Consider the following 18134-nt stretch of genomic DNA (forward strand, 5'->3'; position numbering starts at 1 on the left):
CTTATATAAATTTTTTCACAGGCCAGAGGGATTTTGTAAACTTTATAAATTTTCCAACCCGCCACCAGTCCGAGGTGAAGTACAATGGTACTTTACCTCGGACTGGTGAAGGCGAGCGGGTTGAACATGAATACATAAAATTGAAAAAAATAAAACACAGAGGACAAGCACAGGACAACCCCTTTCTTTAATTTAGCAACAACGTTTACTTTGGGCAAAGACTTTGCACCCTGAGCGAGACCCCGACAAGATAGGTTGATAAGGGGGAAGGATAACACGGAGATGGAAATGGTGATATGGGGGACGGAAAGAAAACTTGGGAGATGGAAAGGTGATAAAGGGGAAGGGAAACTGGGAGGTGGAAGGGGTGATATGAGAAGGAAAGGGGGAACCACGAGGCACAGGAAGAACTACCGGGATGTTTTGTATTTACGGGGAGTTCCGAAATCCGGGGTGTGTATAGGGTCTTGCCTTGCTCCTATAATAAGCGAAACCTACCTGTCTTATGTCGATAGGACCATACAAGTACAGCTCAAGGACACTAGCCCGGAATACACCGTAGTCCGCTACGTTGATGACTACTTGATTATTCACCTTGAAGCCGATAAAGTCGAGGTGATCGTGGCCTCGTTCGAAAGCGCAGGAGGCAAACTAAAATTCGAAAAGGAACATCCTTCCTCAGAAGGGCTACAACTTCTAGACCAGCGAGTGAAAAAAAAAACAACGAGGGCGTTTGCTGGGCGTTCAGTCAGCGTTCAGAAAAGCCGGTGCTCTCTTTTGGGAGTGCTCATTCAAAGACTGTTAAGATAGGTATCATCAAGGCGCTACCCACATCAGTTAAAAGGAAATCCTGTCAACATTCGGCAACAGATAGCATAAAGAGTCAAACTCGACGACTCCCGAGTTTCGGATATCCGGTGGAACGCCTCGTGTCCGTCTTCCACCAACTTATTAACCCGAAAGCAACTACAAAAACGCCTTTCAGTCGAAGGATAGCCAGCATACCTTACATTCATCATGCTTCCCATCTTATCCGATCCATTGCATCACGCTATGACACGAAAGTTGTCTTTTCCAGTAGAATCACATTGGCAAGCATGTCAACATGATCAACCGGCAAGAAGCCAAGCCGGCTTGCGAAAAATAGCACGCCGCCCTTTTCCGGACCTGCTGCACAAAAAAAGTTTACTCCATCCATCTCAAATGCGGTGCCGAGTACACAGGAAAAACCGGCCGATGTATGAATGACCGCTTGAGAGAGCACGGAAACGAGGCCACTTCAAGAACCGACAACCCCATTCATCCGATCGCGGTTCACGCGAACGAATGCATTGGATGCGCGCCTGACTTCGCAGGAACCAAGACAAGGGGGGAACACCGCAATCGCCACGGACGTAAAATCATCGAATCTTTTCTCATCCAGAACGCAGAAAACAACATCTCATCGGCCTCAGTAACCTTATCAGGACGGAAATTAGAATTCCTCAACCTGAACTTGAAAAAATATTGCAACTCCCCGTAAATACACAACATCCCGGTAGTTTGTCCTGTGCCTCGTGGTTTAACCTTAACTTCTCCTATCACCTCTTCCACCTAAAAGTTTCCCTTCCCCCTTATCACCTTTCCAAATCCCAAGTATCCTTTCCGTCCCCCATATCACCATTTCCATCTCCCTGTTAGCCTTCCCCCTTATCAACCTACCTTGTCGGGGTCTCGCTCAGGGTGCAATGTCTTTGTCCAAAATAAACGTCGTTGCTAAATGAAAGTGGTTGTCCTGTGCTTGTCCTCTGTGTTTTATTTTTTCAATTTTATGTACTTTACCTCATATACCACATTGTGGGGCTGGTTTTTCAGTTGCGGAAGATACACGACATTGTTTTAACAAACGAAGAAGACAACCGCTTCATCAAACTTAAGCACACACGACCTAATCCTGTCAGAAATGGTAGGTATACACAGGGTGTCCGATATAATTTGCTCCAAACTTAAAAAAAAAAGAAAAAAAACAGAGAGTTTGCGCGAGTGAAACCAACTGTATGTTGTTTGAATACGTTTTGTGAAAGTGCAACTTTTTCTTTGTTTGCCTAGTGTTTTCGTTAATTGAGACTAAGTAGATATTTTTTGAATATATTGCCGCGCGCGCAGCTGGCCAAGTAGGCAGCGTGCGCGTGACCTAACGGTTATCGTACCTGGCTCCCACGCGAAAAGCCAGGGCTCAATTCCTGGGAGCGGCGCATCTTTTTGTTTATTCCTCCCGACTAGTATTCTAGTAAATTCGAGAATCCTGTTGCTTCTTCGAGGTCCGAATGTTCCACGCGTCGAACTTTCTACGCCAAAAATTCCAGAAAACCACGCATGTACAAAATGGTCTCCGCGTGGCGAGCCACAGTCAGTTTCGCCTCAGCGTTCGATCGTGCTGCTTCGCCGCCTTCGACGCTCGTGACGCTCTGTTGTTATCTTTCTTTCTCATTTTTTGGGGGTCTGAAGTACGCCCAATTAAACATTTAGTTTACTCAGTCCTTTGCCGTCTCGTCACTTGTCATCAGCGACAATATCTTTAAGGCCAATGTAAGAATTGGAAAGTTGTAGAGCGGCACAGAGAAATCCCCAATCAAGATTTTCCCCAGCTGCAATTGCTGCAATCGCGACGCGCACGCGCGTCGCGATTACAGCGCTTTGAAACGTGCTCCGAAGAAACGAAGACCACCTTATCACTGCTGCGCTGTCCGAGACGGGGCCTCGTGTTAGCGCAGGCCCCGAGATAGGCGCACTGATTGTGCAAAGAGAGCGCGGAGTAGCTCTCCCCACAGTAACTGGCGCAAGAAAGCCAGCGTTGTTCTTCGCTGATCGTAAAATAGCATACACATGGGGAAGGTCTAAGATTATTACACAGCCCTAGTATTGTATAATTGTTTTAGCAGGGGATCGGTGGCCGAATGGGCTGAAGCGCACACCCAGCTCGACGCGCGTGGTGCGAAAGCTCGCGCTGCAGAACCCAGGGATCCTGGGTTCGAGCCCCACCCCTGCCCGTTTCGATCTGGATGAGCATCGTGCCGGCGTGCGGTCGTGTATCACTACTGGTGCACGTTAAACACCCCAGGCTAGCGGTTGTACTGCACTGGTTAAATTGCTCATCTACAGCGTGTGACTCATCGCAGCTTTAATGGCTGACCAACTACACGCTGTATAAATATCCCCACAACCCCAATTATTATTATTAATTGTTTTAGCTTTCAGGCCTGCTCATACCAAAGGGAGATGTAGTTTAGTTTCTGGGCCTTGCATGTCGCGGTACAATTTCCGTCTTGCACGTCGCGGGTAAGCGCATGTCTCCGTGCGAGCCATTTATTTTATTTGTGTCGTGTTGCAATCAATTTGTGTTAAGGCGTCCATTTGTTTTTCAACACGCCAACGTTACCTTTTTCACACGAGGAAAAGGCAAAAATGCTCCTTGTTTTGGGAGTGGAGCGGGGCGATAAGAGAAAGGCTGGCAGGATATATCCAACATGGCACAGTAGACTTCGACCAATCCCATTCACAATAATCAGAAAATACGAGACGTTGAATCAGACAGGATGATTCACGAAGAAGCGGAAGAAACCTCGTGCTTTAAAGGGACCATGAAATGACCTTTTTACTTTTTCCAGATAACTTTTACATTAAACCGTCAATGTTCACTGAATGCCGAACAGGCATCCGTTTTCGTCTCGGTTTATTAACTTTTACACAAAAAATTATTGAAATATCGACTTTTTCATTCTCTCCAACTGACCGCAAAAGAAGCCGTGACGTAGACCGTTTCCGGAACCGGAAGTTCTCTCGGCAGTAGCGGCAACGAGTTGGGGTGCGCCGGTAGGTTTTACTGCGCTGATGTCACCGACGTATTTCCTGAATCGGCGTCTCTCATCGCCGCATCGCAGCTGAGCGAAATTCAATGAGATATGTTGCGCTACAGCGACAGCATGGGACTAGTCCCATACGCCGGTATGCCTGTTGGGAAGTGCAGCGAGTCTTGTCACCACCCCGTCATTGTTGGCAGAAGGGCCGGCCCGTGTCAGTCGTTTGCAAAGCGACGTAGATGGCGTTTTTCGCGGCCTCGGAGATGCAGGAGCGAGCCGACGTTAAAAAAGATGCGTTTGAACTACGAGTGTCAGCAAGAGCCACGTAAATACCTGCTTACACTCGGAGCGGACGCGCGCGCTTGATGGAAGTCTTGTATTCGCGCTGTTGGTAAGCTCTTCGGGACCGTTCTTTTACGATTGAAACTCGATACTGACGCGACACTCGGCAAAGAAAGGTTGGACCGGGGTCGACAGTGACGTGCAGTCTGTCAGAATAAAAATGGCATACCAATAACAAAGTGTACATACCGTGTTACGAAGGCAATCCATACGGCGTTTATTTCAGCTCTATATCACACAAAACAAGAAGATAGAATCGACGAGAGTCCCTTTTCGACGAGTGTTCGTCAACACTGCCTCGGAAAACAAGGGGAAGTGATTGACCTCCTCACCTCTTAATCTAGAATTGAGGTCAGTGATCAAACTGTAATACGGGAAGGGTCCACAAGGGTCGCGCGGGCATATTCCATTTAGCACGCCAGCCGGTCGTAGGCAGACGGTCTTGCGACGAAGCAACGCAGCGCCGAGTCGGAATGCCTGCTAGGCCTATACGCTTCGTCGGAGTCGGTGAATCCAGCGTTCTTGTTCGTCGTGGTCTGTTTTAAGTACTGTTTTCTTGCTGCTTGAAGTCGGCACGCGCGGGAAGAACACGTAGAAAAATAAACGTTCAGTCAGTCAGAGTTTTGAGAGGAAGGAAAACAAAGAAAATAAATGTTCGTCGGTCGCCGTCACCCAAGTAACTGGCGGCCCTGCCCTACTGCGCACGCGCAGTAGTTGCTTCGTTTACCACACGATAGATGGCGCTTGGCTCTCAGCATTATCAAATTTGGCAATTTTCGCCACACATCTCTAATTATGCTACAAAATGTGGATCTGAATATTATTTAACAAAACTTTTAGGAAACATTCGCCGGCTATTTATTGTTTACGATCGCGGTGCTGGTGAGGTAGGCTCTTACCCAATAGGCGATGTGGATTCGGCTGACGTGCACCGATTCTGCGTATGCATCGTAGTGAACAGGCGAAGGAAGGAAGGCGCAAAAGAGTCCAGTTTTCTTTTAAAAGTTCTATAGCAAATAATTTTTTTGGCCTCCCTATTTTTGTGTTTTTGTGTTTCTTTTCACACCTTTTACGACGTGCGGTGGATGAAACTCGATTTTAAAATCATTTCATGGTCCCTTTAAGAACAGAAAACTGTAATTAGTGAAAACCTGCAGGTTGCGCTAATAGTAGACAAGAGCGCAGCTCGCGACAGTGATAAGGCTTGTCTCCTGGACAAACATAATATGTGTTACTTAAGCTTGACCTCCAACCCTACATGAGTGTCAGGCTGGCGTCTTTATCTAGCTAACACAAAATAGCATCAGATTTATAAAAAAATCTCGTGTATTGCTTCTTTATTTTAGTGTCCAAACCGATTAAAAAGATTGAGAAAAATTAATTTTGTTTTTTAGGAACGATATGCTCATCAAAACGAACATCTAAAAAAATGTTAACGAGAGGACCAGAAATCAATGAGAAACAAAAAAATTGACTACAGTATTCTGCCATAATTGGATTAAGGCTTCAAAAGACACAGGAGGGACTATTTTTAGATAAGTGTGGCGTCATAATATGAATAAATTTGAAAACTCCCAGATTCAAATTCCAGCTGGTATAATCATGACATCTTGAGTGAACAATATGACATAAACATATTTGCAAAGTACACAATCAGCCAGCCATTTCATGATCTTGCCGTGTGCTGAGCAACGGAACATTCCAGCGCAGACTCAATAATAGTTCCCAGGAAAAGAAAATGTGCACGGCAGCTTTACTTAGTTCAACTAAATTTGCAATTTATGATGTTGGTATTAGAGCTAAGCGTGTTGACTCTTATAAGTTTACGTAATATCCGTAGTATCACAAAAAGATTTATTGTGTAATTAACAACACTTATTTTGTGATATGTATCTGCGGCAAACGATCTAAAAAAAACTCTATATTATTTAAAAATTACTGAAGGGTAACAAATTGTTGGTGTACTTCCATTAATGAAATAAAAACAGACACTTTTGGAAAACACGAAGTTCAGAGTGCTTCAATATAGATTATTATTGACGCTCTAATTACGGTAATGACCAATGGCGTTTAATTTTGCGGTTATTGAAAACCTAGCTCGCTTAACAATATTGAACATCGCTAACACCTCTCGGATAGCGAAACCGTAGACCTGAATTGTCTACACCGTCCACCAAAAGCCGTCGTGGAGCAGAGATGAAACCGATAATTGAACACGTGTACCAGCTGAACGCCGACGCAAGCGTTCTGCCCAAGCCGCTTTGCGCCCGCCCAGAGTAAGTGATGAGGAAAAATCAGTACGACAACCTTGTTATATGGAGGTGTTGACGTCATCCCATATTCACTGCTCGACTTCATCAATTCGACTGTCGAAAGTTGCTTTTTCGGTTGTGTCAATACTAGAAAAATGGTACTTTCGTCTTCGAACAGATACTAAACAGCTTAGGTTTTAATTTTGTGCCCTCATTTGTTTATTATAGTCCAACATGCTAGCTAGCACGCAATGGTCTGTTCACAAAGCATCCTGTGACTATGTCTGACTAAGTTACGTCAACGCATAGCTAAAGCTATCCGTCGACGAATATTTGCGAGTGGTATGCTGTGCGACAAGTTACACCTTGGATAGGCTGGAACTCCTCATAGAAATCATGGTTGTCTCGGTAAAAAACATTCGTGTCTTTATGTAAGTATCCTCCTTATTACGATCTTGAAACTCAGATTACTGAAAATGTCCTACACGATCTAAAAAGACACCAAAAGCTGTCAGTATAAAATTTTAGTATGTCATAGCGTATAATGTTTTGTTTTCAGTTTCAAAAACATATTCGGGGCACAAAGCGTAATGGTGGTTCTCTGGAATTACCTTCGTAAATACAGAAGCGTGTATATGCACTAGTATATGAAATATCAACTAAACTTACAACAGTTCCAAATTAAGTGGTTTGTCAGAAACAAAGCAATGAGTTGTACTCAAAAAGATACGTACCTCTCGCAGTGGCATTTTGAATTAAAGCCGACAAAGCGCAAAGAAACATATACCGCATCATTTTCTTCTGTACAAGGTGTTAGCTGTTTTGCCATGAGCTTTTATAGAAAATGTACATCCTGGTAGTTCAATAGATTGACCTCCAGTATTGACATTCTTATTTTCTGGTCCTAAAGGGCATCAAAAAATTAAGTTAAAATGCAAAAAGAGCACATAGAGTGTTATTTAAGGGTCAACGGACGATTCTGGCGTTCTTGAAAGTTTTTTGTTTTTACAATAGATTTGGATTATGTGATTTTTGCTTTAGGATATTTGTTTTTTGTAGTATGGTTGCATTTGAAATCGAGCATGCGTCTCGAGGTGGGTATTTTGATTATCTCAAAAATATCTACTTAGCCCCATCTCGCTAATTAACAAAACCACTCCGTTTTTTTTTAATTTCTCCACAAAAATCTTTTGACTGGAGCTAGTTAAAACGCTACGTTTAGGCTGTCTTTTTTACTCAGTTCTGGCAGCTCTAATAAGAGGGTAAAAGGGAATCACTCACAGTAATTAATCTTGTTATCATAAGTCGCATAGAATATTTTTTTTTGTTTGAAAAAAAAAACGCTTGAACATATTTCATTCCAGAAATAAAAAAGAAAACAATAAAAAAAAAACATCGCATCTTGGCCTTTTGGTGCCAAATCTGGAGCCTTGAATCTTCAGATTCATTGTAAATTTTGCTTTATAAATACCATATGCCTGTATGCCTATACATATGCTATTGGCTGTTACCATTTTATATTAATTTACTTCAGGAAAAATTAGGTATGAATTTTTAAATTGTTTCGACTAAAGTTAATGCAGCCATACTATCAGCCAATTTTATCTCAAATAAAGCAATCAGGATTATCCTTGCACAGCTCTCGGTGGCTAAGTTCATAATCTAGAGGCTAACCTTCGCTGTGCTCTAAAAATGGCACATTTTTCACACCAAAGTGGGAATGCACTTCTGTCCATTTTCCCATCAAGTACATTTATTATTCGTACACTAATCGGGAATGACTCTAAGCTGACAGACGTAAGCATCTGAAGCTAGCACCTCTTTCGTCTCAGGAAAGACTTGGCAAAATCTTGACGCATATTGTGTCATAATTCAGAACACGCGAAGCAGGAGATGTAAGCTGGGAAGTCTAAGCTATTTGGATTTGACTAATTGGCAGTAACTAATGTTCAAAAATATTTCAACTAGATACAATTTCTAGCTTGTCTTATTATCTTTTCACCTTCGACTGTTTGATTTTTTGTTATAAGCTCACAAGAATCTCCGTGGAGTCGTGTTTCGGCCTCCGCCGAGAATTTGTTCCTTAGCCCTCTGAGCATATTATGCTTGGAAACTTAACTTGGGCGAGAAGTTTTGTTCAACCTACTGGCACAGCGCGCCGAGGTTTCAGCCAGGCGTGCGAAGCAATTCTGGTTAAAGCACGTCAGAGCAGCGCTGGGAATGGCAAAGTTGACCTCGGAAGATTCGCGTCGAAGAGCTTTCACGTAAAAGGGAAACGTTCAGTTCAATGAATCTTTTTTTATGTCAACCATCGTATAAAGTGTGAAACAAATTTGTGAATGACAGCCATTGATAAAACCGGACAGAAGTAACTTCGAATTTACAAAGCTCTAGAATTGCAATGTGCACAAAGATCTAGCAGTTTCGGTGGTTCTTACTGAATGTTGTTTTTAAGGCGTAGGGCATGGTTACTCGCCTTATTTCGCTGTTTTGCGAGCCCTTATGTGTTTTTGTATTTTACAAAAGCCTTATTTTGCCCAAATTAGACTTTGCTTCAGTTGTCTCGAACAACCTTAGTACCTCTGCTGCAGCGACGTTAGAGCGTGTCCAAAAACGATTTGAACGTACGTATCACTCAAGACAACACCTCTCCGAGCTCTACTCATATGTGAACATGCTCAATCGCTTAGGATTGGTTTAGTTAAAACAAGACACGGCAGATGTGATCTCATATTTGTGTTCAGGTGTTTGCATGGGTATTATGATTGTCCTTTTATTCCGTCTTGCATCAATCTAACTGCGCCTGTTAGACATTTCCCAAACAACTGCACGTTCGCCGTTAATCTCATGCATTGTTTCTCTCCTGTTGTTCGCATACATAACTATTTTGATCATCTTGATACGTGCCTTGACTTTTTTAATGATGACGTCACTTCATTCAAGAGAAGCGTTGACAATCCGATATAGTGCGCTGTCCCTGGATCCTTTTCTGAATTTATTTATTTTGTCACCTTCACCTGTGTGGTGTGACTTGGTGCTCTACCGTCCTAGGCTTCCGGCCGTTGGTAGGCACTGAAAATAAATAAGTAAATACAATAGCGGTTGAATGATTACAGAAAAAACAAAGACTACCGGTCGCAGATCTCGTCGTATGGGTTTTCATTGCAGAGAAATACAGACGAGATGATAAATTAGGAAATAATATATATACTGACTGCGATAAAGGAATATACGCAGCAGGCTTAAGTGTCCTAATTAAAATCCCTCCTCCCCCTACAAAATCGCCCAAAGAGGGCACCTCTTAAAGTAGTCCCTACCGAAAAATCCGGTATAACTTTTCACTATCCGGATTATGGAACCGGAAACTTGTTATTGGAATCCCGAAATCCAAATTGCAGACAAAGGAATAATTTCTGAAACCCTAAATTCCAGATAGACTCCAGATAGAATCCAGATAGATTTCCGGTTCCATAATCCGGATTGCGAAAAGTTATACCGGATTTTTCGGTAAAGGTTGTTTAGTGAGTGGCACCGCGACGGACCCCGAACCATGCGGGTTCGCCCGTCCAGTCTCTCTATGCGTGACTTTCCCGTGTCCGGGGAAAAGGGTACATTGGTGGTTGAGTGAAGACCGGAGTAAGTCTGGACGATTACGGGTTCCCCGGACGGGGCAAAACACCACATTGGCTGCCGCTTCCCGTAGACCGGTGTCCTGGTAAGGACCGACGAGGATGACCCAGGCAGTCGTCTTTCTTTTAAAATCCCCTCTTTTCTTTTACTATCCTTTCTTAACTTTCTGCTCTCCTACTTTTCTTTTACTTTTTGCACCTTCTTTGGTGGTATGGGCCAACCTTGTGCGGCGATAGATATTTCTGCTTGGGTAGCGCACCTGGACAAAGGGTAACATACCAACAGTTTCATCAAAGCACTTTTTATTATGGCCTGTCGACTGTTCCCTCAAGTGGGCTCGATGATGTGGGGCACACCGCAGGAGCCGAATTTACTTTTCTACTTCATATGGGTACCAAAGCTAAATACTTCCTTATCGGCGCCCGGAAAGGGGTCCGATGGAAGACACAACGAAAAAAAGAACGTAACCCTACAAGCTATTCCGTTTCCTGAGTTTCTAATAATTCATACTGAAAATGAGAACCAACCACTTACTAAACTTCCCAATTTTTACTCGGAATAACCATAGTTTTATCGGAATATGATTCAAAAGCAAATAAACCTTCAGCTGACGACCTTTTTCTGGAAGTCACCACCACAGCGCAGAGCACAGCACTTCTGGAAGTCAACCAAGTAAGGGACTACAACACATGCGTGACTCCACACCACTCACTGAACAGCACAAAGGGCGACATCACCGAAGATGATTTTCTTTTGGCATTTCCACCAACGAGATCCTTGAAGGACAAATTTTATGGGATCGCTGATGTACGACATATTATCCTCCGTCGCGATTTTGAGGAACGAAACAAAAAACAGTCTGTCTTAACCTTCAATCGACAACGCTTCCCGTACCAGTCAGGGCCTGGTACCAAAATTGCAAGGTCCGTCCGTAGATCCCCAATCCAAGGCGTTGTTGCCGCTGCCAAAGCTTTGGACATGTGTAACTCACCTGCACAGGAACAGTCATTTCTCCTAAATATGCAAGCAACGACCACCGTACCAACAACTGCGGTAGTAACACGTGTGAACTGTCGGGGAGCTCACCCATCATATTACCGTTTCTGCCCTCTTCGTAAGCAGGAGAAGGAATTTTTTTTTCTGAAGGCCAAAGAAAACATCTCGTATCTGAAAGCTAGAAAGCGATACTCTTTCCTATCCAAAGGTTCATTTGCCAATGTCGCATGAAAGGGACTTGCGCGGTCAGCGGTGTCAACTGGAACAGAGACCTCAACACACAACCTGTGTCACCCCTCCCAGCCCTCGCCCCCTCATCTAAAGTGGGACAAGCCGCTCCGCCCACAGAATGAGATATTGATCCTGGTTCTGTAGGATTCATCCAAGCGCATTGGTGTGCAACCCCTCCATTCCCGAAAATCCAGCCTCCTCGAGGTCGGGGATTACCCCATCGCACCTTTGGCTGACTCGTAATCCTGGTCAGCCGTCGGATGCGCAGGCGTCTAAGGGCTAGCCTGTGGCAGCAACAGCTGAACCGATGGACGATTGTGGGCTTATGTCTGATGACTCTCAATTGAGTACGGAATTTTTATCTCCGGTCTGTGGGGGTAAAAACAGTAGGCCAAAGGACACCTAAAATGCACCGCGGATCAAAAATTGAATTTAAGGTCTAAACATGGGCCTTTAATTTTATCTCATACATGATGGCAGACGTATTCCTTCAATGGAACTGTCGTGGGTTGCTTCGTAACTAGGACGATCTGTGCTCACTGTTAGGCCTTCATTAACCATTAGCCTTTTGTCTCAAGGAAACACATTTGAACGTCAGTCATTCTGACATCCTAAGACATTTTCAGGTTTTTCGTAGAAATCTTTTTTCCCCACACCTCTGGTGGTGTATCTTAGTTGTCCAGTGGAGTACTCCATGTGTTGAGCTTCCTTTATATACAACATTAAACGCTGCGGCAGTGTCTGTCTTCTCTGATTAATTGATAACCGCCTGTTATCTCTATGTTCCTCCAAGCTACCCTCTATCTCGCGAAAAGCTTGAATCTCTTCACGACCAAAGTCCCCAATCAGCCCTAATCTTTGGCGATGTCAATGATCATAACCCTACTTGAGGAAGTAAAAGACGAGACACGCGTGCCTCAATGATAAAACGGTTTTTTCCTCCATAGATTTATGCTTGCTAAACAAAATGGAGCCAACATGTACTGGTTCCTCAAGTCGATCCTCTACGTCCATCGATCTCTCCCTTAGCAACCCAACATTATTTCCTCTCGTCTCTTGGGCTGTCGAATCCATTCCCTAAGGGAGCGATTATTTTCCGATAAGTTTAAACCAAGTAAATCTACCTGTCACAGTGCCCACAGGAACTAACTGGTTGAAGTACGGGGATGCAAACCGTCCTATTTTTAGCCAGGTGACCCAGCTTACTTGTACATAATTTGACAAATTGTGAGTTGACGAAGTTACCAATCTGCTAACAGTCACGTACTTCATGCTCCTATGTTATCCCAATGACGTCACCTCATCTACACGGTCGTTCTAAACTATGGAACGCCGACTGTGAAGAATCAAGCAAAATGCGGAACGGATCATGGGGCAATTTTTTGCACTATTCAACAGTGGCCAGCCTAATCAGTTTCGAAATAATGAAGGCTTGTGCAATTCGTTCCCGCGCAACGTAGCAGCGGTTTCAATGATATGCTTTTTTCTGTTAGCAGTACTGCCATCAGCAAAGATATAGGAAAAGAAATAATAAAGTCAATGGGTACTAGCCCGCGTTTTTAGTAGCGCTTCTTTCTGAAGATGAACTGTGTCCCGACAGTCTCTAACAGCAGGCAAATCTCCTCGAGGAACACTTTCATCGCGTATCGAGCTCCAAGAATTCTTTAGCGGCTTTCTTGAAACACAAGGCTCAAGCAGAGCGGCAATCTACTCGGACATCCGGCGCTGCCCGGGAAGCTTACGAAAATCTCCTTACTCTGAATGAGCTGAAGCGGGTGCTACGCAAAGTAAAGCCTGCGGCTGCTGGACCAGACGTAATCCATTATCATGTGCTTACCCACCTTCACCTCTGTACGCTGGATTTAGACCTGTACCCGTTAAATCCCATTTGTCACGAAAGTACATTCCCGTCATCATGCAGAGTGGAAACCACTATTCCGTTGCCAAAGGCAGAAGATGCATCATGTGCATGCAGCTACCGCCATATTACGCTAACAATTTGTCTCAGTAAAGCTTTGGAAAGGATTGTCTCAAAGAGACATGTTTTGTTTAAAAAAAATCTTTCTGTATAAATACGAATGCGGTTTCCGGCGGTCCATTAGACCACCTGATTCGTATTTGAGACTACTTTTGGCGAGGCCTTTGTACATGGGCAGTACTGCTTGTCTGTCTTTTTTTCAATTTGGCGGATGCTTACGACACTGCTAGAGGCATGGTTTCCTTCAGAATTTGTATAGGTTTGCGATTCGTGGCGGGATAATAGCATTCCTTCAGAGCTCTCTGGCGACGAATATCTTCCGTGCGAGTTTGGGCACAGCCTAATCTCAAGGGTTCTGCTAAGAAAAGAGTGTCCCTCAGGCAGGCATCTTGAGTGTCACATTTTTATGGCAAAAATGAACTCTATATCTTGGCTCACCCCATCGGCTGCTCACTATTCCCTTTTTGCTAATGACCTCCAAAGATATGTCTTCTCTTGCAACCCTACTTTGTGTGAACTTATGTGTGAACGAAGGATTTAACTAACGGTAAACAATTTACTAACGTGGGAAGATCAAAATGGGTTCAAAATTTTTGCTGAAAACAATTGTGTGTGTTTGCGTCTTTCGCCTACTGAGAGGGGACCCTTAGCGGGTCCGCTCAGTCACCACGCATTCTACCCGAATTTCAACAAAACAAGAACACAAATTTCTAAGGAGTATTTTCGACCAACCAATTTTCTTTTCTTTCTCATATTAAGGATATAAAAAAATGCCAAAAAGCACTGAACACTCTTAAAGTGCTTTCTCACACATCTCGGGGCTCTGGCCAACTCTGCGTTCACCGAACCAATAGGTAAGTGATTAGCTCGTTTTTTTGGATTATGACAGTATTATTTGTGAATCGGCGAGGCCATCAGCTCTAAAATGCTTCATCCTGTCTATCACCAAGGGCTTCGTCACTCGACTGCTGCCTTCCGCACATCGCTTGTCACTAGCCTCCATTCAGGAACAAATGAATGGCCGCTGGAGGGACGGAGGTCTGCGTTAGGACTCATGTATTTACGCACGATTCGTTCACTTCCCCTACACCCGTGCCAAGATGTTGTAGCAGAAACAAGATACAAACGCACCTTTGTAAACAAGCCCACTGTTATACCTCCGTTCAGCATGAGGAACGCGTGCACTGTAGATCATATTGCGCTGACTGGTGCAATTGTCGTAACCCCTAACGCACAAATCGTAGCCCCATGGGACTGAAACCTCATCTTCTTTGACTACTCACTAACCAAATAAACTAAGAAAGACACTCCTGCAGAGCGCATGAGACAATAGGTTTTTGAACTTTACATTAGATATTTTGTGCGCTGCTCCTGCTGCCCTAATGGGACGATGAAGCATAGAGCTATTGGATGTGGCATGGTTGGAGTCTCTGCTTGATGTACCCTAGAATTGCATCCGCAACCACCATTCTAAATGCCAGAGCTATGCGATCTACGTCTTGTCAATGACCACATCGTGAAAACAAACCCCGTGAACTCTGTCGTCTTCACTGACTCACTTAATTCTCTACGAGCGCTCACATCACTCGCAGCTGCTAAAAACCCGAAAATCATAGAGCTGTGAAAAAAAAAATCTTGCTTCCAGAAAAGAAAAAAGAATTCGAAATAGTTTTTGGGTTTCCAGCCACGTTGATAAACCAGAAATGAAAAAAATGAAAGACGTTTGCAACACCATGTAACGCCGAATTGGTGGTGGTGGAAAACATTTATTGATATGAGAGCTGACCGAGAAGGGGCCAGCCCCTTCAGATACAAGTTAGAAATCCCTAGTTCGGGATCTGAGTCGCGTGCGCTAGCAAAGACATTGTTAAAGCGCGCTAAAATATTACACTATGAGTCAGCAGAGCGCAGCTTAAATCGTGACCCAATGCTTTTCTGGCGATATGTAAATTATCGCACAACTACAACTTCGTCACCAATAAACATAGCTGACTCGTTAGGTGATATGCTGTCTGAGCCCGAAGGTGTGTCAAATGCCTTCGCGAGTTATTTTTCTTCGGTTTATTCTTGCGGCCAAACTGGACTCCCTGTGCATGGCGTCAGCGATAATGCCAGTGGTCACCTGTCAATTCTATCTTTTGAAATTACTGCTATTGAACTTGCTATCAGGAAACTGAAGCCAAAGTTATGAGTTGCATTTGACGGCATTCCAAGCTTCATTGTTAAAAATGCTCCTCCATTTTTACGCCCGTCTTAATGCATATTTTAACTTGTCGTTGCAGAGCCTTACATTTTCTTCCCTGTGGAAGCACTCTATAACTGTGCCAGTACAAAATAATGGCAGAACGGATGACGTAAATATTACAGACTTGTGTCGTTGCTATCTCCCTTTGCTAAGGTCTATGAAATTGTTTTGTTTGAGTGCATTTCAAACTTTTTTTTAAGAATAAGGTAAGCCCTTCACAACACGGCTTCATGCCTGGAAAATTTGTTGAGAGAAATCTGGTGTCTTTTTTTTTTTAATTCTGTTTCGCCTACTGTGTTTCAACATAGACAGGTAGACGTTGTATATTTTGATCCCTCTAAGGCTTTTGACCTAGTAGACCATTCGCTCCTTGCACACAAACTAGAATCCTACGGCATGAGTACCTCCCTTTGTTCCCTGTTTCTAGATTAGTTGTCTAATACACACAATTTTGTTCGTGTTCTTGGACATCACTCCCGGCCTTATGTTTTTTCTTCGGGTGTGCCGCAAGGCTCATTACTTGGGACGATCTTTTTCAATGTTTTTATTAATGATTTGAGCTCGATTGTTCGCAATTCGGTCGTCTTGCAATATGCAGATGATGTCAAGTTGTTTAGGAAGATCATATCCTTGGAATATTGTGAAAAACTTATGGAGGATGTTAGGCCTGTGTGCAGTTGGTGTCGTCTGAACATGCTAACGCTCAATCCTTCTAAAACCGTTATTATGTCTTTGTCTAGAAAGATAGAAAAAATAACTTTTGCTAACAGATTGGCAATGATCCCCTGCGAAGAGTCGAGTGCACGCGTGATCTTGGTGTATATATAGACTCTTCGTTATACTTTACATGTTAACTACCTCATAAATGGCACTTTGCGTAAGCTGGGAGTAATTTTTAGAATCACGCGTGAGATCTCCACATCAACCTGTATTCTACGGTTGTATTTCTCTTTAATCCAGACCAGGTGGGAGTTTTCCTCTATAGTCTGAAATTGTATTAGTTCTACGAGCCAAGAGATGTTTGAAAATGTTCAAAAGCGTTTTTTTAGAATTGTTTACGATCGTTACATTGTTCGCACTGTTTATTATTTTTATGCGAAACCCTTGGAACGATGCAAATGCCCTACTTTGAGTTCCAGACGGCGTGAGCGCGATCTTGTTTTCCAGTATGAATGTATTCATGGATTATTGATTGCCCGGATCTCACATCTGCTATTAATATTCCCGTTCCGAGTCGAGTTTTGCTAGTTTCTCAAACTTTCCATGTTAATTACATCATCCAAACCAGTCCCATGACCCGTATTCAACACTTCTACAATACCCTTAGGGGAGCAGATATTGATGTTTTCAACCCAAATTTCGTAGCTTTTAAGACTCTTGTAACTAACCTTTGAACATTTTGTTGTGCATCATTACGAAGGCGTCAAGCTGTACATGAGCACAGAAAATAAACGAATGAATGAATGAATGAATGAATTCCAGGGCGTCGGCTGCCGCCCGGGCTCGCCCGACCAAGGCTCGTTGGACCTGCAGGTCAAAGCAGCCGAGCAGGGTCGCCTCCGAGTCCTTCCGAGCTGGGTTTGGGTGAGGGGGGATACCGGGATTGGAAGGGCGGGCGCACGTCATGTGATATATGTCCGAAGACACCTCTCCACAGTGCGGGCAGCTGCCGGTGAAAGACGGATCAAAATGTTTTAGGGTTGCCGGGCACAGCAATGTATTGGTGTAGAGGCGGAGTAAGAGCCGCTCATCCGCATTTGAAAGGCCTTTACGCGGGCGGGGATAAAGGCTGTGGCCAGATTGGTAGTAACTCATGATATCTTTGAAAGTGTAAGACGGATTAGGATCAGCGTCCTGTTCGGAGGGGGAGGAGGAAGCTTCCCGGAGAGAGAGCGCGCGGGCGGCAGCGTCAGCAGCCTCGTTTTCAGCCAGCCCCTGGTGAGCAGGAGCCCAAATAATGTAGTGGTCAGCGGGGTCCCCGATGTAGGAGCAGCGAAGTCCCCGATGTAGGGACCAGTGACCAGGCGAAGTACACGGCAGCTTTCGCTGCCGTATACTTCCCCTGGTCACTGGTGTCGACGGGCCAGGTATGGCAACGCCGGGCGCTGCCTGAATCGGTCACGTTCCGCCCGGTGGAGCCGCAGGCACCGGATTTGAGAGCGGCGCCGGTTCGACTGGTGCCACAGGTGCCTCCCTGGTGTGTGGCACTCCATTGGCCGAGACCGGTGGCGTCGTTGGTTGCCCGGCGGGCTGGTCTTCCGAAGCGACGGCCGAGAGTGCAAGCCCAGTCCCGAAGCGAGGGCTGACATGGTCGGCGTGCTGGTTAGGTGGTTCCGTCAGGCATGCGGACGAGTAGTGACGAGGCACTCGGTGGAGAAACCACATGTCCGGCAGACCAGGGTGGGCCAGGACGGAAATTCCTGGCGTAGACCGATGCTCCCGGCTCCGGCAAATGCCCGGGACGGCACCCTCGGTTAGTAGCTAGCTTCTGCTTCAGCTGCTTCAGGAGCGCCGTGTACCGGAGGTTTGAATGCAAGACGTCCAAGGGGTCTTGATCATCCGGCCCAGCAGAAGCTCGTAGGGGGCACGGCCAGTGACCTCATGGGGTCTGGATCGGTACT

At 44.6% G+C, this 18134-nt stretch overlaps 1 protein-coding gene and 1 pseudogene across 1 annotated transcript in view; both read right to left on the bottom strand.

Annotated features, from left to right (window-relative positions):
• LOC115331065 overlaps positions 1–7228 on the bottom strand; it is a 118066-nt pseudogene extending 110838 nt beyond the window's left edge.
• A 40-nt stretch (positions 7229–7268) lies between these two features.
• Positions 7269–18134, bottom strand: part of LOC115331070 — a 71084-nt gene continuing 60218 nt past the window's right edge. Inside the window, exons 3-4 of the mRNA XM_042293522.1 lie at positions 17008–17559; positions 7269–7337 (exon numbers count right to left, since the gene is read on the bottom strand). Coding sequence (XP_042149456.1) covers positions 7269–7337; positions 17008–17559 — 621 coding nt within the window. The remainder of the gene's footprint in view (positions 7338–17007; positions 17560–18134) is intronic.

The sequence above is a fragment of the Ixodes scapularis genome, unplaced genomic scaffold (assembly GCF_016920785.2).
Source record: "Ixodes scapularis isolate PalLabHiFi unplaced genomic scaffold, ASM1692078v2 PGA_scaffold4__175_contigs__length_147842914, whole genome shotgun sequence".
Classification (NCBI taxonomy): domain Eukaryota; kingdom Metazoa; phylum Arthropoda; class Arachnida; order Ixodida; family Ixodidae; genus Ixodes; species Ixodes scapularis.